At 46.7% G+C, this 21705-nt stretch overlaps 1 protein-coding gene across 1 annotated transcript in view; it reads left to right on the top strand.

Moving 5' to 3' along the window:
- The window catches only part of LOC147122583 (uncharacterized), an 85820-nt gene extending 74242 nt beyond the window's left edge, over positions 1-11578 (top strand). Inside the window, exons 3-5 of the mRNA XM_086003480.1 lie at positions 6458-6591; positions 10102-10272; positions 11094-11578. Coding sequence (XP_085859606.1) covers positions 6458-6591; positions 10102-10272; positions 11094-11222 — 434 coding nt within the window. The 3' untranslated portion in view covers positions 11223-11578. The remainder of the gene's footprint in view (positions 1-6457; positions 6592-10101; positions 10273-11093) is intronic.
- Positions 11579-21705: the final 10127 nt, after the last annotated feature.

Below are 21705 nucleotides of genomic sequence, written 5' to 3'. Positions count from 1 at the left end.
TGACCTAATTGTGCCTGAATTACATGCAACTTTACATTGCTGCGGTGCTCCAGTGTACATGATACAGTGGTCCTTTGGGATGGGTGAAGTTGACTTAACCTTCAATCATCCTCCTACAAACTAAAGTGAGCAAGTTTCTCTTGTCCTCCTTCTCCCAAGGTCTCCAGAGCATTCTGTAACACTGGCCGCGATTTTGCTGGCACTCAGAGGGCAGGTTTGGAGGCGGGTCAGAGGTTAATGTCGTTTTGATTGACGGCGGGTTCAGAACCCGCCATCATCCCACCTCCACACAACCTTCCCAAGTGTCGGGTCCCCGATTTGCGAATGGACCCGACACCTAGCGGCGGGAAACGGATTAAAGGCAATTACCTGCCTATTAACAGGTACTTGTGAGTAATTTTCAGTTTTTTTTTCGATTTTCCAGCTTCTGGGTCGGGTTTTACGACATCTGGACAACACGGCAGGTAAGTGTGGCATGTTGTGAGTCTGGTCTGATGTTTGTGGAATGATGACAGCTGCAGAGGTGGTGTCAAGGATGCCATGTTGCACATGGTGAGTTTCAGAGCAAAGAAAATGTTGGTTACTGCATTTTAATACATATACAGATTTCTTTAGCTTACAAGTTTTTAAATCCAACTGTATGTCCAGTGCCACGTCATTGGGATAACCTCTCACCAGTGTTCAGATCGCTTCTGTCATCTCACCTGCAGCTGCCATCTATTCCAGCAACATTGGAGCCAATGAAACAATCAGACCTTGGTCCTACGAATCCTTCCACGATCAGCCCCAACACCAACATCACCAACCTTCGCCGCCATCACCTGATGCTGCACTGGACACAGGGCATCAGCCCCTGACAAAATTGCTGGCCAGACTTTCTTCACTTGATGCTGTAAACCCTGGCTGCCACATGATGTGGCAGGTTGACACCATCCCACACCAGCACCGTGAAACATCCCTTTAATGTCCAAGCCATTCCATGCACACACATCACTATAGCGGGGCTGGGGGGTGGTGGGGAGTTACAACTGACCAATCACTGGAACTCAGTAAGACACTTCTCAATTTGCGCTCAGATCTGTCCAATAAGGGGCACTTTTTGAAATAGAGATTTCACTGTATGACAACACATTACCAGAAACTTCACATGGACATTGGCTAAACCTTTCAAGCGCCCACCCTTGTGTGTTGTTAGTTGGTATGCTTGCAGTAGAATGAGGGTGAGTGTGAGGGGTGGCTAGTAAGATGGGGAAGTGATAAAGTAGATAGAGAGGGTTGGGTGGAGGTGCAAGGTAAGTTGGTGTCCTGCACTCCTTTTTTATGGAAACCTAGGCCAGGCTAGGCCAGGTGCTCACGTAAATTATTTAGATTGTCCAACCTCACAAAATACTGCAAGGCCAGGCTTTGCATCATTTGGCAAACATCTCACTCGCTGCAAATGGGTTCTGCATTTTTCGGATGAGACGTTAAACCGAGGCCCCGTCTGCCATCTCAGGTGGATGTAAAAGATCCTATGGCGCTATTTCGAAGAAGAGCAGGAGAGTTCGCCCCGGTGTCCTAGGGCCAATATATATCCCTCAACCATCATCACTAAAAAACAGATTATCAGGTCATTATCACATTGCTGTTTGTGGGAGCTTGCTGTGCGCAAATTGGCTGCTGCTTTTCCTACATTACAACAGTGACTACATTTCAAAAGTACTTCTTTGGCTGTAGAACACTTTGGGACATCCTGAGGTCATGAAAGGCGTTATATAAATGCAAGCCTTTCTTTTGCATCCTTGGCACCCGTAGCAGAAAGTCAACCCTGATATTTCTTCCAATGGCTTCAGCTCCCATACCCACACAGTCACCTCTGGTGTACCCAGGGGTCTTATCTTCAGCCACCTTCTTCTCATCATTTATATGCTACCCCCTGACTGCGTGCCATGTACGCTGATGGCACTCAGCTCTGCCTCTAACCTTTTCCTCCATCAACCCAAGGCTGTTGCTATCCTCCCCAACTGCCTCTTCAACATCGAGGCCTGGACGAGGAGAAACTTCCTGCAGCTAAGTGTCAGTAAAACCAAACCCAACCTTCTCGGTTCCTGCAAGCACCTACACTCCACCGCCCTCGGCTTCATCGACCTCCCCGGCTATCACCCGAGGCTAAGCCCAGAGGTATGGAACTTTTCTCAGTTTCCTCCCTAACATCTGATTCATTGTGACCATTAATTTTCACTTCCAGAACATCTGGTGCCTCTGCTCACCTCTTCTTCCCCTGCTGCCAAAACCCTTGTCCCCACCCTTATTCAAGCCTCGTTACTATTCAATATCCTGCTTACCAGCTTACCAGCCGCCCCATGACCATCCGCCACAAACTACAATTCATCCAAAATGCTTCAGCTTGGATCCTCTTCCCCAGCAAGATTCCACTCCAACCCGTACTCACCCATCCTCGCCAGGCTCCACTGTCAACCTGTGTCCCACCGAATTGCTTCCTGCTTTCAAATTCCTTCACAACATCACCCGATCTTACCTCAGTGATCTCCTCAAGCTGCATACAGCTGCACCATAAATAAGAATTCAACAGAGTGAGGATCAAAGCTGCATCCCACACTCCTTTGATCCTGTGGAGCCTTGTACAGGAAACTCTTTTTTATCCGGCACCGACGGGACCGGCGTGGTGCCAGTTTATCAAAAAGTCCGGATTACCGAGAGCTATAGTTAAAAGGTACGAGAGCCAAGAGCTCCGTATACAGCAACAAACCCAGGCTTCCCTGTTGCTTAGCAACAGGTGCAGGAACAATGGCCACAAGATCCAAACGTCCCTGTTGCTTGGCAACAGCTGCAGCCACACCCGATTGCACAGCCACAGATCCAGGAACGGCCACTAATATGAAGTAAAACTTACCTGAACCTACTCCTGAATTTGCCGGTTAACCGAGATTTCCGGTTATTTAGGTGCCGGTAAATTGAGAGTTTCCTGTACTACCTTGTCCAGTCACAGTGTAACCCTTAGTCTAATACATTTTAATTTCTGTTTCACCATCCAGCGTCATTAAAGTTTAATTCTTCACCCGAGTTTTAACCTCCGGTCTCGTAGAGTTTTATACTGAACCTCATTCGGCTTCTTTAGTTTAATAAAATTTCACTCCTCTCAAATCTTATTCATTCCCAGTTTAGTAAAATTTTAAATTCCAGTCCAGCAAACTGAACTTTTAACCTCCTGTTGATAAATTCATGCCCTCCTCCAACCCCCCCCCCCCGCCCCGCCCCGTTCCCATTAATAAAGTTCCCTAGTCTGAGACCAAGATTCAACTGTAGCACAAGGCTGTCCAAATATTGCGATTGACACTTGTTGTTAACACACAAGTTAAAAACGAAATCATTGGTTCTGAAAGGCAGCCAGAATTCTATCTCTCTTGTGTAGGCTTCAAGCCCAATCTCTGGAACTTCATGATTATTCCAGTTTAGTATTTCTACCATCAAGAACATCTGTTAGCTGAAAAATTCTCAACAGCTGCCCTTAGCAAATTTTCACTGTGACTGGGAGAGAGAGAGGTCTTTTTTTATTAGCAGCTGCAGTCTTCAAAGATAACTCCGTAACTCAAATTTACTGCCATACTCATTGCAATATCAATAGTAAGGTACACTAACAGCCCAGTCACGCCACAGTGTTGGACTATTTTATAAAAGGGCTTTGTATGTGGTGCAGAGAAACCTTCTTCATTTGGCTACTAGTTGACTAATGTGCTGTGACATGGTTTTTTGTAGGGTACAACCTTCTCGCTGTATTTTCCCCACACAACGAGTTCCCAGTGTCAAGCAGGCAACAAGTGGAGACAAGTTGTTTCCCCAGTAGGAAGTTGGGGAGATCACTGGGCAACTCATCCTGGTCTTGGAATTTTAGGCTGGTGATGACGGAGCAGGCATTAGCAGAGCCCTAGGGACAAGTGAAATAGAAAACAGAAAATGCTGGACATACACTGCAGGTCAGACAAGAGAAAAAACAGCTTAGATTATGACATTTCGGTAGGTACTCTCTGACGTAATAAAACTCACTACACACTTGGTTTGAGTATAAAGCAAGGCTTTAATCAACTTGTTTCAGAACATGGAAGTCTAGTTGTATTTCACTAGCTCCTTGTCTTACAAAATGTCCCTGGAAAGCTGGGGCCCATGGCCGAGTATTTATACTCCTTGGACGGCGCCACCAGCTGGCCATCCAATGTTATTTCATAAGTAGTTTCTTGATGATGAGATTTATAACACTCTTCATGTGAGTCGGTGAAGGGCACGTACCTCAAACATCATGACCTGTCTTTCCCTTTACAGATGCCGATTGACCAGACATATATTTCCAACATTTTCTGTTTTTATTTCAGACTTGTTTTACTTAGAGGCAGGTGTCCAGCCACCATCTCAACCAGAGAACCGTGCGTGGAACAGGCGCAAAACGTAACAGTCAGAGAGGAGAGGAGCTTGCTTGTGTGTGTTCATTAGGATAATGTAACAAAGTGAGCCCACTGCATCGTATCCACATAGATCAGCAGTGATGCGCAACAGGAGCAATGCACCGTGAGAACCTAGTCATTTAATGTGGCTTCGTATAAATGAATAACATGGTGTTTTTGTGCTAGTTGTTAATGCTTTCCAAACTGAGTTGCTGACAGGATCATACTTCACATTACCCTGAGGGGAAATGCCAGTGTACTATTCCCCTCATCCCGTTTCCTTCGGCTCAAGGCTGTGTTGTCACAGTATTGAGCGCCTGGTAATTTAATGTACCATTCATTATTCCAAAGTCTTCACATTGTTTTTTCGTAGTATGTCAAAATATTTCTGTTGTCATTAAACATGGTAATATTAGAGGATTTTAGTTGTGAGAGCTTCAGTAATAAATGCACTCATTAACCATTTTAGTACTGAGACATCTTCTATTGGGCCAGTGAAGAGTGTTCTGATGTTAACCACTTGAGTCGTAATTGTCCTTTCATTTAACCCTTTCAGTAATGCCTCATCTTTCATTGAGGAATATGTGTCCTCATATTAACTGTTCACATAATGAATTCTTTCTATTAACTGTTCACTGATACTTATGGTTACTTATCAATTGTTCCCTTATTAATCACATCAGTGTAAGGAATCATTTGTTCCCTTATTAACCATATAACTCTCAGTAACCTTTTCAGCAATTAGCAATCTCTTATTAAGCATTTCAGCAATGAATAATCTTTTATTAACCATTTCAGCACTCAATAATCTATGGTTAACTCATTCCACACCAACTGCCTGAGATACTAATATTTAAGCCTTACTATAATTTACTATCACTGATGAATAAAACTTCATGACCAAGTAACTGTCAGTGATGGCGGGACTCTGTGGGTAAGTACCTGTCAGTGATAGAGGGATTCTGTCGGTAAGTACCATGTGAGTGTTGGGGAGATCCATGAGTAAGTACCATGTCAGTGTTGGGGAGATCCATGAGTAAGTACCATGTCAGTATGGGAGAGATATGGGTAAGTACCATATCAGTGTGGGGGAGATCCATGGGTAAGTATCATGTCATTATTGGAGAGATATGGGTAAGTACCATGTCAGTGTGGGGGAGATATGGGTAAGTACCATGTCAGTGTGGGGGAGATATGGGTAAGTACCATGTCAGTGTGGGGGAGATCCATGGGTAAGTATCATGTCAGTTTTTCTTGAAAGGTCCTAAATTGATTTCAGGTGCATGAATGTCAGTCTCCACTTCATTCTTCCCATCAATAAAAAAAAATCTGATTTTGTAACCTTACCTTACATTTCTTTATACAGTATAGGTTGCATTCTTTTATGAAGAGAGCAGGAGCATACATTGCTGTTGAGCCCAGTCTCCTATGCAGTGCATCAGTGTGGCTAAGCTGACTAACCTTGCAGGTATCCCCCACCCTCCCGTGTGGAAGGCTCTGGCATCTGGTTCATGCTTTCTCCCAACGCCACATCCAAGACTGTCACAGATTTGTTTGAGGGATCTCACCGTGCAGTGAACTGTTGATGTTAATGCTGCACCCTTACCGCACGTACTAACGGTCCTCTTTCCTATCAGAATACCCGCAAAGGTCCGAAACTGAAATGCGTTTGGGCAGTTTCAATCCGGTGATGTTAGACTTGCATCAGCAAAAGATAACCAGAATTTCCTTGGAGCTGCTCCCACTCTGCTGCCGTAACTCCGTCGGAAGTACGACGGAAACTCCCTTTATGCGTGTAAATGGACTTTCCGCCCCAAAGCTGCGTCTTATATTTGCACTGATCAGCGCTTAATATGGACTAAACAAAAAGCAGTGGGTCCCGATATTTCTGAGGGGTTGCAGCCACAGACACTGGGTTTCAGTGGGGGGTGGGGGGTGGTGGGGGGGGGGGGGGAAATGAGCTGGATATGGGCAAAGGGTTGTACTGTAACTTGAGTGACTCTGTTTCTCGTACTGCTCAGGCTATATTGACGAGGACCAGTTTGTTGCGTGGATATGGAGGCTGCCACAAGATGCTGTAAAGACAATTCTACACTTCCCTATAATACCACCGGAAGTCATTGCAGCAAGTAAAGGCCAGCCATCCAGTTCAGCTGTAAGTCCTAATGCCTCACAACATGAGAAGTCCACTGTCACCAACTGCACATTAGCCCATTTATGTTGTGCATCATATAATTTACAAGATATCAAAATTCAGCAAAGCGATCCTATTTTTATCTGATATATTGCATATCTTATTTGTATGTCATAGTGATGCCAGTAAAATTGGGAACCATCATGTTCCCTCCAGTCAATGTAGCTCTGGCAACAGCTGTGCAAGTCATCATGGTACATATGCCTTTAAAAGGACGTGGCTATATTGGGGAGGGTCCGGAGAAAAGTGACGAGGATGATTCTGGGACTTCAGTGCAGTGCTGAGGGAGTGCTGCACTGTCAAAGGTGTCGTCTTTTGGATGAGACGTTAAACCGAGGCCCTGTCTTCCCTCTCAGGTGGGTGTAAAAGATCCTATGGCGCTATTCGAAGAAGAGCAGGAGAGTTATCCCCGGTGTCCTGGCCAATATTTATCTCACAACCAACATCACTAAAAACAGATTATCTGGTCATTATCTCATTGCTGTTTGTGGGGGCCTTGCTGTGTGCAAATTGGCTGTTGTATTTCCCACATTATAACAGTGACTGCCCTTCAAAAATACTTAATTGGCTGTAAAGCACTTTGCGACGTCCCGAGGTGGTGAAAGGCGCTATATAAATGCATTTCCTTTCTTTAGAACACTAAGGTATAAGCGGAGAATTACAGAACTTAACTTGTCATTTGAGGAGAGATTGAGAGGGCATTTAAAATTTCCTTTACATATCATTAGAGAAACCTATCTTAGGGGAGGTGGATTTGTCATTCTGACTCAATGGTATAAATGCAGACAGACAAAACCATGCATTGTACCACATTCTGGCTAGATGTGATTTAATTGAAGATCAGTCGCTGGGTGCTAGGCTTGTAACTTCAATAAAGAACCCATTCTGGATCCCACAGTCGGAACAAGAATGTTATATTGAGAGTGAAGCATTAGGAAATGAAGACAGACAGCAATACAATACAAAAGGAATGAGGATGAGAATCCATCTGAATAAGTATAGGATGTCACCTCTGTGGCAATGTGTTACTAGACTTATTTCATGAGTTGAGCCTTAAATGACATGATTGGCATTCTTTTGAGAGTGAAAGAATCCTTGCAACAACACAATGCACTGCAGAAATGTTCCTTAAAACACGTTCTGGAATGCATTGGGTAATACAGTCTAGTAAGTAATAACTAGATGCTTATTGTATATCACTGTCAATTTTGTTAAGGTCACTTTCCTGAGGAAGTGAACATCATCACTAAGATCCACATAATAGATTCTATTTTAATACATCGCCTATCCTTATATGAACCCTTCATCCTTCTTCATCGGTCATCGCTTTTAGTTACAGTGTTCTACTGTTTTCTTCATTCTTCTGGTTATTTCCTCTTGGCATTAGGTTCTCTGTACCAATTCTGGCACCAGTAAGTTTCCCAATTGTACACCCCTACTTGAAGAGTCTGGAAGAAGGGGAGGGACGCTGGGTAGGACCAGAGGCCTGAGCTGCTGCCATCAAACCCATGTCTGCAGATAAAGGCTGGCAGGCAGAGTGCGAGTGGCGGCTCCGCTCCCCAAAGGACGGTGTAGCAGGAGGGCGACGATAGCACCGCTAAAATGTGTGAATACCTGACAAATTGCCTCTTCAGAAGCATCCTGATCACAGTGTGTCCTGCTTCAGTGGAACAGCACGAAAGAAGACATACCAGAGTGATCAATAGCCAGCATCACCCAGAGCCACCCTGACCAAGATCCCACCAACCATTCAGTACAGGCCCTAGTGCACTTACCTAACCATAGCCATGGGCACCTGGGTTTTTCAGAGTCTGGGCCAGCAGAGAGGCAGGCGTCGGCCTTGGCTCAACTGTAGCACTCTCGCCTCTGAGTCAGAAGGCCGTGGGTTCAAGCCCCACTTCAGAGATTTGAGTAAATAATCCAGGCTGGAACTTCAGTGCAGTACTGAGGGAGTGCTACTCTTTCTTTAAGATGAGACGTTGGCCCGGATTCTGCGGTGGGTAACAACAATGAACAAACAGCATTCGCTGTCATTACCCCTTTGAAACTGACCGCAACTTCAGGATTTAGCACATGCGCATCCTAACGCTGAAAGCCCAAGTTGCGGTCGGTCATTCACTGCTCCGATACTGACTGCACTGTGGCCCCCCACCCCCAATAGCCAGCAATCAGAGTAATCAGGGAAATCAGCGAAACGGACGAAAACGTTGTCTTTTCCACGGTAATATCACTGTTAAATACCCCATTAAAAGTTAGACCCTTTCAGATTAGGTGTAACTGTGGTTTTAACAGAGTATTGACTGCTAAACAAACGTTATGGCCCTGAAAAACTAATTTTAATTTTGTGGAGTATCAAATTTATCCACTTTAATAAAAAAATTAATTTTTTAAGAAATTAAAAAAAAATTTAAAGGTTGTTCATCTTTATTTCAGGTTTACCTTTTCCCCCATGAGAAAGCCCAAACTTTTTTTTTTGCTCTCTTTAACATTTAAAAAAAGTTAGAATAAAAGGTGCTTATTCAATTCCTGGTTCCCAGTCTGTGAGAATTCTGCATTGTGATTGGCTGCTTAGACAGCTTGTTGAGGTCACAGCAGCTCGCGTTAGGGATTCCCCATTATTCTACACTGATCTCAACTGAACGTCGGTAAGGCTGAACTTCTCGCCACAGAGATCGCGAGATCTTGGCGGGAAGCTTACTTCGGGGCCAGCGGCGAAGCAAAGTACGGGCCAATAAACCGAGACTTCACCTTTCCTCTTAGGTGGACATAAAAAATCCCAGGGCACTAGTTGAAGAAGAGCAGGGGAGTTCTCCCAGTATTCTGGCCAGAATTTATTCCTCAACGAACACGTAAAATAGATTAAAAATAACAACAGTAAATGCTGGAAACACTCGGCAGGTCAGGCAGCATCGTGGAGAGAGAAACAGAGTTAACGTTTCGGGTCGATGACCCTTCATCAGAACTGGAAAAAGTTGGAGATGGAACAGGTTTTTAAGCAAGTGTAGGGGCAGGGAAAGGGGGGAGGGGAGGAAAGAACAAAAGGGAAGGTCTGTGATAGGCTGGAAGGCAGGAGAGATTGAGACAAAAGACATGATGGTGCAAGGCAAAAGGAGATGGTAATGGGACAAGTTAAGAAACAAAAGATGAGTCTAGATGAAGTGTAAAGGGCAATGACAGAATCATCAACAGCTGCCATGTGAGAGAAAAAAGAAAAAGATTAAAGACATAAAATAGATTATCTGTTCATTTATCTCACTGCTGTGCACAAATTGGCTGCTGCGCTTGCCTGTATTAAATTATATTTCTAAAGTTGGTTGTGAAGCAATTTGGGACATTCTGTGGATATATACATTTTTTCTTTATTTAAGCTGGGTTCAGGCAGACATGGGGCATTCACTCTACAGGGTGACAATTAATTCTGAAATTGTGGGTCAGCAATTAACCCCACACTCTTGCTTGTTTGTTTTACAGAATATTGCAGTTCCACAGGAGACCTCGACAGTGACAGACGAACAGCTTCTTAGGATTGCCAGTGAGATGTCGGGTCGAAAGAGAGACTGGAAGCTTCTCGCCAATAATTTGGGATTTCTAGAGAAAGACAGCCTTGCCTTTGAAGGCAGACATTCAGAGGTCAATCATCAGGTAACAGAAGCAAATTGTTGAGTTGAAATCTTTTTGCATACTCGCAACACTTTGGATATTTATACACTTGTGGGTATCTAGTTATCAGTTCCTCACTGGTCCCCTAACACTACGTTACCAAATGATCCTTGTGATGCTCTGATAAAAATGAAGGGTAGTTTTTTTCGGGTACTTATCCACGGCGAGATAATTCTCCTGCTGCCAGCGCCTACTGTGCATCTCGCAATAGTCGGTCCATTTATTTGACCATAGTTGGCAGGCCATCTATCTCACTGTTGGCAAGGACACAGTAAATCCACCCATTAGTCTAATAAAAGACATTTTGTGCAATTTCCACACTTTCGAGGGGGGAATTTTAACCCCAAAAAACGGGTGGGTTCGGGTCGGGTGGGAGAAATGACAAAGTGACAGAAATGTGAATTCCCCGACCCTAACCTGCCCACTACCGGGTTTAACGGAGGCAGGACTTCCGGGTGGGGAACCTGTCCGTGACACCACATGCACACTATGGAGTTAAAATTCCACAGCAAGCGGGGAAACCCAGAACCCAGCGGGTCAAAAACCTAAAACTCCGGTCCTAGTTTCAGAATTGGCGGAACTTTGATTCCAGTCTTTTGCTTGCCTCAGTTGAACAGTTGCATGCCCCTTCATTGGTGCAGTTGTCTATTTTCGCAAACCTGTAGCGGAGTAATAGACACAATGCCATAAAGACAAGGGATGGGGGGGTGGGTGGTGGGGAGCAGTTTAATCATGGGCCTCTTTCAATGAAAAAGGAATTCCTTACAATTCTGTTCATAAGAGACTACTTTCCCTATTTTCAGATCTTGGAGATGTTGCAGACATGGCAGAGAAAAGCTGGATCGCTGACTGAAGCTTCCACATTGCAGTGTGCATTACGGGCCAGTGGAAACACGGACATAAGCAATGAGGTCTTCCAGCTCAATTTCTGAAAGTTCTGTGGCCTGCCACCCAAGACAGACAAAATCTGAGAACCAACGTGCCAATAGAGACTGAGAGAAGTATTGCACCATTTGGCCAGCTAAATGCTACTGAGGCATCATGGGCACCATGGGAAAATGCGCACACTGCACGTGCTCAGACGGCAGGAGGTGCCTTCAACTGAAAGAGGCAAAACATCAATTCCGAGCCTCGGCCTTTAGGAAGTCTTTGAAGTAACAATTTTCATGAAGGTTTTAAAAGACACAAAAGACAAACTCAATGGATAAATGTGAAATGTGTAATTTTTTTTAATTCTTATTTTGTCTATAAATTGCTTTGGCCACAGGAGATTTTAGTTACAGAGAAAAAAATGACAAATTAAAAATTTTCCAAAAAAGCATTTCAAGTGATTTTTTTGGTGAAATTTGTATGTGTTGATGTGGGTTTTTCCTCTATTATAAATGTTTAATAGACAGTTTACATTATCAAAAGCATTACTCAAAACCTGTGATAACAGGAAGTAAGATTTGTGAACAGGAAGTAAGATTTGTGAACAGGAAGTATGATTCGTGAACAGGAAGTAAGATTTGTGAACAGGAAGTATGATTTGTGAACAGGAAGTTTGCACAGTCAGTATATTTTTAGTAATAGATTAGTAGATCTCCCATGACATAGCTCACTGTAATTCTAAGGATACATTATCTCTCTTATCTATCTCTATTCCTTCTCTCTTCTGCTCCTTAGTTTGTCTTTCTCTTCTGGTTCTTTCTCTTTCTCTTCCTTTTGATTATACACAGTCTTCAACTTCTCTCTTCTGTCCCTTCAGGGTGGGGTTGGGGGAAGTGGGGGGGGGGGGCAAGTGGTCTGGTGATCAAGCATTTTGGGGTGCTGGCCAGGCGAGCCATCGGCCAGGGGAGAAAGGCAATAGGAGGGAGACAGAGAGGGTGAAGAATGAGAAGGAAAGGTGTCAGGAGGGAGAGGGAAAGGATAAGAGTGCCACGTGAGGAAGGTATATAGGTAGTGCTGCAGGTCAACAAATCACAGGTGCCTTTTGGAACGTAGATGGCTGGGTATAAAGTTCTGGGACACAGGTTCCATTTTTTTTTGTGCTACCTGGGGTGGGATATGGCCACGAGTGAGATGTGCTGGGATGGAGAGGGAAGATTGAGGAGCAGGAATGCACGGGTGTCCTCTGTCAAGACTCGGTAGGAAAGGAGATGGAAATAGTGTGGGACAGGGAGGAATGAGTGCTTGTTGCAAAAGGCAGTAGGACTGAGAGGAAAAGTGCAAGGGGTGGGCACTCGGGGCAGAACCTGGGAGGAGGGTGAGCAAAAGGGCTTGGCTGGGATGAAACAGATACTCGGGGAGGGGCCAAGGAGGGTAAATGTTCAATTCCTCTCCCAGGCTCTCTCAATTCATTCCAGTTTATGTGAAAGACTTTCTGTGCTTCGATCCTTAGGAAAATTCCTGGTCTTGACCAAGTCCCAGCTTTTGAAATGCCAGGGCAGTTTCACTAAAGGGCTTTGGTGGAGCCCTCGTTATTTAAACTGCAAATATGTTAAATAGCAGGGCTTTGTGTAAGGTCGTGGGGGAACCCTTTTTGGTTATACTACCCTTGTACTTCAGGGCAGAAATGGGCTTCTGAAAGTGTGGCTTGGGGTAGACAGGATGATAACAAACAGAAGTTACATGCCTATGCAAGACTTATATAAATAGATGTGTCTTGTACTATGTTCATTTATTTCCTACTATCCCATTGTTCACCAGCCTCAATACACCTCTCTACTGACGTTTATAATATATGGGAAGAAAATGTTGAATCCTCCCCTCCCCATATCTTACTTATGATGGTGGTAAATTATTTTTTGGAGGAATCTTTCTCTCGACCAAGAAAAATCAGTTTTGATACAACGTTATCATGGTGATGGCATTCTTTGTTAAAGTCACATGGTTACTAGGAACCAATGAGAGATTAGATTTTTTTAATCACATGATTGCCACAGTGCTCAGGATGAATGATCAGAGGATACCACGAAAAGGGTCATGTGGTTACCAGGAAGTGATAAGTCAATACTGTATAAACAGAAATCCACCGCATCCCCCTCCCCCCCTAGATAATTCTTTACTATCATTGGTCCAAGAGTACTGTCACTCAAATACAGAACTAGCGGATCGAGCGTGTGATTAGCTAGAATCAATGAGATTGCTGGAAAGTGACAAGTGAAATGGTCACATCGAATCGTAGAAATTCACGGCACAGAAGGAGGCCAGTACTGTTGGCTAAAGACATTGCTTAAAATATTGCAAATTTGAAAAGTTGCATGGCCACTATTGCCCATTAAGATTGCTCAATTTTTAAAAAAATATATGAATGTAAATTATAAATAATTGTAGTCTGTCAGACCATTCAATCCTCAAACCTTTGTAGTAAAATTACAAAGTAAGTGCATTGATGCAATGCTTACAGCTGGAGATTAATTCTGTTTTCGATGAATTTTCTTGCTGTATGAATATGTGGGATTCTAGTAAGCTTCCCAATATATAGAATGAATATTCGACACTCTCCTTCACTATGGCTTTCGATAACTTCAATTTAAGTAGAAAAATTTATATTTCTTTTATAAGCACCGTGATTCTCGTTAGGTTGCCCGAAGCTGTGCACGCTCGCGTGAGAAAACTGGGCAAAACAGGTTATTTTACAGCTCCTGTCACCAGGCCAATCAGAGGCTAAAGTGAGGGGATGCAAGGATGTGCAGCCTGATATTGATCTGCACCTTCCCTCAGGCATAGTGTTCTCGTGATTTGCAGGCGGAATACAGTGTGGACCACTTGCGAAGTAATAAGTAGAAGCTCAAGGCTGCCAAGCTTTGCACTTTACCAACAGCACCCCACCCCCCATCCCTCAGCCCCACTGACTTGGGAAGATACAGGCTCAAGCTCTGGTAACATTTTCCAATACGTCTTCACTGGAAAAGAAAGTCTTGCATTAGTATAGCGCCGTTCATAACCTCAAGACGTCCCAAAGCGCTTGACTGTGTCAATGAAGTACTTTTGAAGTAGAAACAGAAAATGCTGGAAATACTCAGCAGGTCGGGCAGCATCTGTGGAGAGAGAGGGAGAAACCGAGTTAACGTTTCAGGTCGGTGACCTGTCGCCAGAATTGGAAGAAGTTAGAGATTTAACAGGTTTTAAGTGAGTATAGAGCCAAGGGGGGGAGTGAGGGAAGAAAAGAACAAAAGGGAAGGTCTGTGGTAGGGTGGAAGGCAGGAGCGATTAAATGACAAAAGGGCTGATGGTGCAAGGCAATAGGGGGTGGTAATGGGACAAGTAAAGAAACAAAAGGTGGGTCTAGAGGAGCTGTAAATGGCAACAGCAGAACCATTACCAGCAGCTGCTGTCTGAAAAAGTGGGAGCGGTGGTTATGATCTGAAGTTATGGAAATCAATATTGAGTCCAGAAGGTTGTAAGGTACCTAATCAAAAGATGAGGTGCTGTTCCTTGAGCTCTTTTGAAGTGCAGTCACTGTTGTAATGTAGCAAACACAGCAAAGTCCCACAAACAGCAATGTGATGGTGACCAGATAATCTGTCTTAGTGATGGTGGTTGAGGGATAAATATTGTCCAGGACACGGGGGAGAACTCCTCTGTTTTTTTTCGAATCGTGCCGTGGGACCTTTTATGTCCACTGGAGAGGCCAGACGGGGCTTCGGTTTAACATCTCCTCCGAAAGACGGCACCTCTGACAGTGCAGCACTCCCTCAGTACTGTACTGGAGTGTCAGCCTCGAACTTGTGCTCAAGTCTCATGGAGTGGGACTTGAACCCACAACCTTCTGACTCAGATGCGAGAGTGCTACCTACTGAGCCATGGCTGACATTGATTGAAATGTGGTGGGTGATTTGAAGCTGGAGCAACCATGAAAGTTACTGATTGCCAACCATTACTGACACTGTCTGTCTTAAATCTGAGGAATTTTCATTATTTTCTGCCAACCTTTTGGCTTCTCTCAGTATGGATGGGTTAACAATCATTTTTTTATTGAACTGCGTTCTTTCCACTTGATAGATGACTCGATTGTACATAAGTAAAAAGAGGCAAAGACACGTTTGCGAGTACCTCGGCACATTGGTGAATATCCTCACAGGGGGCTCCTCTGATCCCTCGGTGATTAAATGCACCCCACGTTACGGTGCTGATCAGGAAGGCTGCCAATTTGATCAGTGCTGAATTATCTGATCTCAGATTGGGGGGTGGGGGCGTAGTAAAGATGCTTCAGTTGGGTTCAGAATCGAGCCAGTTAGGAATGTGGAAAGATCGGTTGGGAGTGTCTGCACCCGATCGCTATAGAAACATAGAAACATAGAAGATAGGAGCAGGAATAGGCCATTCGGCCCCTCGAGCCTGCTCCGCCATTCAATGAGATCATGGCTGATCATCCAAACTCAGTACCCTGTCCCTGCTTTCTCCCCATATCCCTTGATCCCTTTAACCTTAAGAAATATATCTAACTCCTTCTTGAATATATTTAATGAATTGGCCTCAACTGCCTTCTGTGGCAGAGAATTCCATAGGTTCACCACTCTCTGGGTGAAGAAATTCCTCCTCATCTCTGTCCTAAATGGCTTACCACTTATCTTTAGACTGTGACCCCTGGTTCTGGACTCCCCCGCCATCAGGAACAGCCTTCCTGCATCTAGTCTGTCTAGTCCAGTTAGAATTTTATAAGTTTCAATGTTATAAGTATCTAGCAACCTCTGTCAGAAAGTGCATGAAGACAGATTGGACTCCACCACAATGCCCTTCATGGTAGAATAACACTATTCACAATTGAGACTCACACATATAGAATTGCCACAGATGCTGGCGAGGAGCTGGCGCCCATGTATATTCCGATCAAACTTGCACCAGCAGAATCAAAACTGTGAGGAGTCTCAGGCCAGTTTCTCACCCCATAATTCGTCATTTCAACTGAGGTTATCTGGAGTACCGCTGAGAACCTTCCCTTAAGAAAGAGATTTTGTGCTTTTGTACAGATCCCAACAATTCATTCTATCTATCTATCTGGATTTTTGGACACTAAAGGGAATCAAGGAATATGGGAATAGGGCGGGAAAGTGCAGTTGAGGTGAAAGATCGGCCATGATCTTATTGAATGGCGGAGCAGGCTCGAGGGGCCGTGTGGTCTACTCCTGCTCCTATTTCTTATGTTCTTAAAGCGGCATTGATAGAAGCCAGTCGAGGGATTGGGCCATTTAACCACCCTGTCAGTATGATGTGTGGTTATGTAGGGTGGGCAAGGGGGTGGGAAACTGAGAATAAATTTACAAAACTGAAGGGGAACATAGATGAAGTGTAATTTTCTAAGGATCTTTCAAACAAATGATCTGCCAAATTAGAGACAGCTTCATAATTAACGACCAGTAATTATTTTTGGAGATTACTAGTAGACATTTGTGTATGATGCCTGAGTTAAAATAGCAGACAATGATCTGAATGTGTTAAATGTTCTTCCACTAACATTGCCAGCAGTAATTTCTAGTCTAAGGTACTAAATCTCAGCAAATAGAGTCCCAGGCTTGTCTTTCAAAGTGATGGCCAGTTCTTTATTAGATCTTTATTAGAAGTTGTTAGCCATGGCTCAGTTGGTAGCACTCTCATCTCTGGGTCAGAAGGTTGTGGGTTCAAGTCCCATTCCATGAGACTTGAGCACAAAATCTATGCTAACAGTCCAGTGCAGCACCGAAGGAGTGCTGCATGGTTGGAGGTACTGGCCTAGAAATTCCGTATCGCCACGTTTGGGGCGCTACAGTCGAGCGTGCGCTAAATTTAGCACCCGGCGCAAATTATCGCCACCTTCAGCGAAATTGAGTTGCTTCGCCCCAAGAGGTTCTTGCTGCGCTAAAGCAGGCGCTGCACGACTATCCTAAGGCGCTAAGCCAGAGAGGCGAGGTGCTACCACCAAGGGCGGGCGCAGCGCAGGTTCGGCCAGTTAGCGATTGCAGGCAGACATGCTGGCGCCAGTCACCTCTTAAAGGGGGAGGGTCGATTTGGCTTGCAGCCACGCCCTGCACATTGGAGCCCTGATTCTCGGCCTGGACAGACCTGCTGCGACATTGTAACGCCTACGACCCTGGAGAGGGCCAGGGAGCGAGCGCAGTGGTTCAGTGAGGGGGCCCTGAAGGTTCTGGTTGGCGCAGTGGAGCGCAGGTGACCTACCCTGTTTCCAGACAGTGGCAGGAGGCCGCTGCCCAACGAATATCAAAAAGCTTGGAGGGAGGTGGCACACAGAATGACCTCCAGCAGCATGGTACCTATGCAGGAAGAAGTTCAACGACCTCACTCGGGTTGTTAGGGTGAGCACCCTTTCCAGTATCCTCTTAATCCCTGTATGTGCACCTCAATTTATGGCCAAAGGGTCCTGAAAGCCCCAATGCCCAGCCCTCATCCAACACCTATGGGCCTCTCATGAAACTCACATGCACATTCACCACTTTACACACTGTAAGGGCTATTCCACCATGGGAGGCAGTGCAGCCAAGATCAGGTCTTGACACTGTAAGGGCTATTCCACCATGGGAGGCAGTGCAGCCAAGATCAGGGCTTGACACTGTAAGGGCTATTCCACCATGGGAGGCAGTGCAGCCAAGATCAGGGCTTGACACTGTAAGGGCTATTCCACCATGGGAGGCAGTGCAGCCAAGATCAGGGCTTGACACTGTAAGGGCTATTCCACCATGGGAGGCAGTGCAGCCAAGATCAGTGCTTGGCACTGTAAGGGCTATTCCACCATGGGAGGCAGTGCAGCCAAGATCAGGGCTTGTACTGAGAGCCCGTCCTTTCTCTTGCAGGGCAAGCTGGCGCACAATAGGAGGCAGCAGCAACAGACCGGGGGAGGCCGTCCTGAACTTAAAGACCTCAGCGATCTGGAGCAGCGAGTGGAACGGATTATGGCAGGCCTGATGATTGGCCCCGTCATCACTGGAGATGTCGACCCCGTTTTGGACAGCAATGGTAAGGTCATCACCTTTTTGACCTCTCTCCTTCCACTTGTGCCTCACACCAGCATCCTTTGCCACTATCGAACTAATGCAGTGCATTGCAGCACTCATGCCTCCCTCGCTGCCGCCCTGTCCTCACGCTAAAGCAACTCTTGTACCTCCCTGCTTTCAGATGCTGATTCGCCAGGCGAGGAGGCGGGCCCTCAAGCTGCCACTGTGAGTGATTCTGAAGGCGAGGAGGAGGAAGAGGAAGCCGGACCATCAGTGCCACCCTCAGCCGAGGCAGCCCATGGCCATAATGGGGACATGTCTTCCCTGGAGGGGAGCAGGGGGGAAGGGTCTGAGGAGGGTGAAGCTCCGGGGCCCAGCGGGTTGCAGCAACGCGGGGTGGGTAGGGAAGCTCGGCGGCCTTCTCCCCGTAGGGAGAGTCTGGCCTCCAGTCCTGCTACAGTGAGCGCAGAGGAGGTGTGGCTCCTCGCTGAAATGGGCGCCCAGGCGGAGCACAGGCACACTGAGCTCATGGCTGCAGTGGCAAGGATGCCTGACTCCATAGAGTCACTGGCAAGGAGTGTACAGGAATTTGGGGCAGCACAGGCAAGGAGTCTGCAGGACTTCGGTGCAGCACAGGCAAGGAGTCTGCAGGACTTCGGTGCAGCACAGGCAGCACAGGCGGCTTCCACGCAAGTGCTTAGTCGTGCCATGCAGTCAGTGGCTGGTCTGATGCAGACACAGATTAGGACCACACGAGCGCTGACTGCTGCCACCCTCGCTGGATCGGGCAGGATTCGCCGGGGCCCTCGCCGCGCCGCAGCAGGCCAGCAGTCTGTGCTTCAGCAGATTGCTGCGCATACTTCAGTGCTGCCCCGTGCGAGTGCCAGTGTGTCGTCTGACCAGGGAGTGCCTGTGCTCTGTCAGGATGGCAGCATTCCTGCTGCCAACACTGTCACTCCTCCACTGCAGCTGCCACCACCCATAGGATAGACTGCTGCCGCCCAAGCAGAGTTAGAGCAGTCAGCAGCCGGGCCCTCCAGGCCCAAAGCTGGTCCAGGCCGTCCCCCAAGGGCATCTGCCAACTCACTATCTGACACTCAGCAGCCTTCCCCCAGCCTTGCTGCAGCCACTGGGGTCCCATTGTGGAGGAGCTGCAGGGTGGGAAGGGGCCAATCTCGCAAGCGAGGCAGATCACCCTCGCAGGCCAAAAAGTAGGAGGGGTGGCAAAATGCTGTGTTTTTTTTTTAAGGCCGAGGATCATGGTCATTTTTGGTTAACTCTTTTGTTCATTGTCTGCCGGTTGTTCGAGCCAGTTATGTGTCTGAATGTTTTTTTGGGGGGTTTCTCTGTATTTGTTTGTCATGCGGGAAGGGCACAGAGTTTGTTAAATAAGTAATTGTCTTTATTCAGATTGTGCATGTTTGCACTTTGAACTATTTGTTGCCTTGACCAGCTCAGGGTTTGCGGACCGGTTCCATTCATGTTCTTTCAATGGCACAAGCCATTCCCTGAGAGGGGGCCTAGAACCGACTTGCAATAAGCCGCTGATGGACGGCCCTTGCACTTTGTGCCTCCCTCCCATCTTGGTGCTCCTCCTCCTCCTCTGGTGGTCCTCCAATGTCTGCTGGCAATGGCTGAGCCCTGAGGATAGCCAGGTTGTGCAGCATGCAGCACACTACAACGAAATGGGAGACTCGCTCAGGCGAGTACTGAAGGGCTCCCTCGGAATGGTCTAGACAGTGGAACCATTGCTTTAGCACACCGATTGTGTGCTCAATGATGTTCCTGGTCGCTTGATGGCTGTCATTGTATCGCTCTTCAGCAGGGGTGCTGGGCGCACGGAGCGGGGTCATCAGCCAGGTGCACAAAGTATAGCCCTTGTCCCAGAGAAGCCAGCCTCCTGGGTGAGCCGGGGCTTCGAAAAGGTCTACCACAGAAGTCTGGCGCAGGATGAAGGTGCCGTGGCTGCTGCCTGGAAAGCGGGCATCGACAGCTAGTATCAGCTGTCTGTGGTCACACACCAACTGCACGTTCAACGAATGGAACCCCTTCCGGTTGCGGTAATCCTCTGCATTCTCTAGAGGTGCCCGCAAAGCCACATGTGTGCAGTCAATGGCGCCCTGGACCATGGGGAAGCCCGCTATTCTTGCAAATCCCATTGCGCGCTCCTGCTGCTTGTCCAGGGTCATGGGGTAGGAAATGTATTGACGTCTCCTTTTGAAGAGGGCATTCGTGACTTGGCGAATGCAGCAATGCACCACGAACTGGGAGACATTGGCAATGTCCCCAGTAGCGGATTGGAAGGAGCCGGTGGCATAGAAGTTGAGAGCCACTGTCACCTTCACTGCCACCGACAGAGACGTCCTGCTCCTCAGCTGAGGCTGCAGATCTGTCTGAAGCAGGTGGCAGAGCTCAGTGACCACATCCCTTCTGAATTGAAGCCTCTGAATACACTGCTCCTCAGACATGTTGAGGTATGAGAATTGCTGGCGGTATACCCTGGGAGGGTAAGGCCTCCTGTGCCGACGCCTGTTGGCCCTCCTCCATCTGGCCATGATTGGCACTCTCTCTCGGCGTCTCTGAGCTCTCTCAATGCAATGGAGAAACCCAATGTTTCCACCCATTGCAGCCCCCATTATATGTGGCCACTCAAGGCTATGGCACTGAAAAATCAATCCAACTGCAAAGCTCTGGGCTGAAGCCAGAAGTACCTGTGCGAGCGCTGAGTCAATGCAGAAAGCTCTCTCCCTTTGTCTCTCTGCAAATTTCTCTCTCTCTCACACAGAAGGAGTGGTCCAAAAATGGCTACCACTAAGAAGACAGGAAGAGCCCCCTTTAAATAGCGCCCCCCCCAGCCCCACAGCGACTGGGAACCATTCCACTCAACCAGTCGTTGGGAGCGCCAGGCGGAAAGAAGGGGGGCGCCACTGAAGTTCCGGTTCAGGGTGCACCAAGGGCGTTGCACCATGAAATGACATCAGTATCTGCGCGCGCAGCTGAGCGGGCATTGCGGCTTTGCGCCGCCGCTAAATGTCCGCTCAATTTGGCGAGAGGTGCAGTTCGCGCTGCGCCCGGGCGCTAGCCACTGCGCGACCCACTTATCGCCCTCTTAAGGTGCTAGCGGCTGGTGCTAAAAACTGAATTTCTCCCCCACTGTCTTTCAAATGAGACGTTAAACTGAGGCCCAGTCTGCCTTCTCAGGTAGACGTAAAACATCGCATGGCACTATTCAAAGAAGAGCAGGGGTGTTCTCTGGTGTCCTTGCCCATTATATATTCCTCAACCAACACCATTAAAACAGATTATCTGGTCATTGTTGTAATGATCAGTAACATGTCATTCTAGAATGGTACACTAGGTGGAGCTGTATGTTTAGTAGTGGGGCTACCTACAAAGCAGTAGTCAAGATGGATGCCTGTACACTAGTCCACATGGCTGAATAAATGACTAGCTCAAGCTAGCTGTTCATAATGAAAACGTCTATTTATTTATGAACATAACATGG

This window comes from Somniosus microcephalus, chromosome 2, assembly GCF_052327205.1.
Source record: "Somniosus microcephalus isolate GS21.2 chromosome 2, FLI_Smic_1.0, whole genome shotgun sequence".
Classification (NCBI taxonomy): domain Eukaryota; kingdom Metazoa; phylum Chordata; class Chondrichthyes; order Squaliformes; family Somniosidae; genus Somniosus; species Somniosus microcephalus.
The sequence above is the reverse complement of the archived record's forward strand: the minus strand, read 5'-3'. Positions and strand labels throughout refer to the sequence as shown.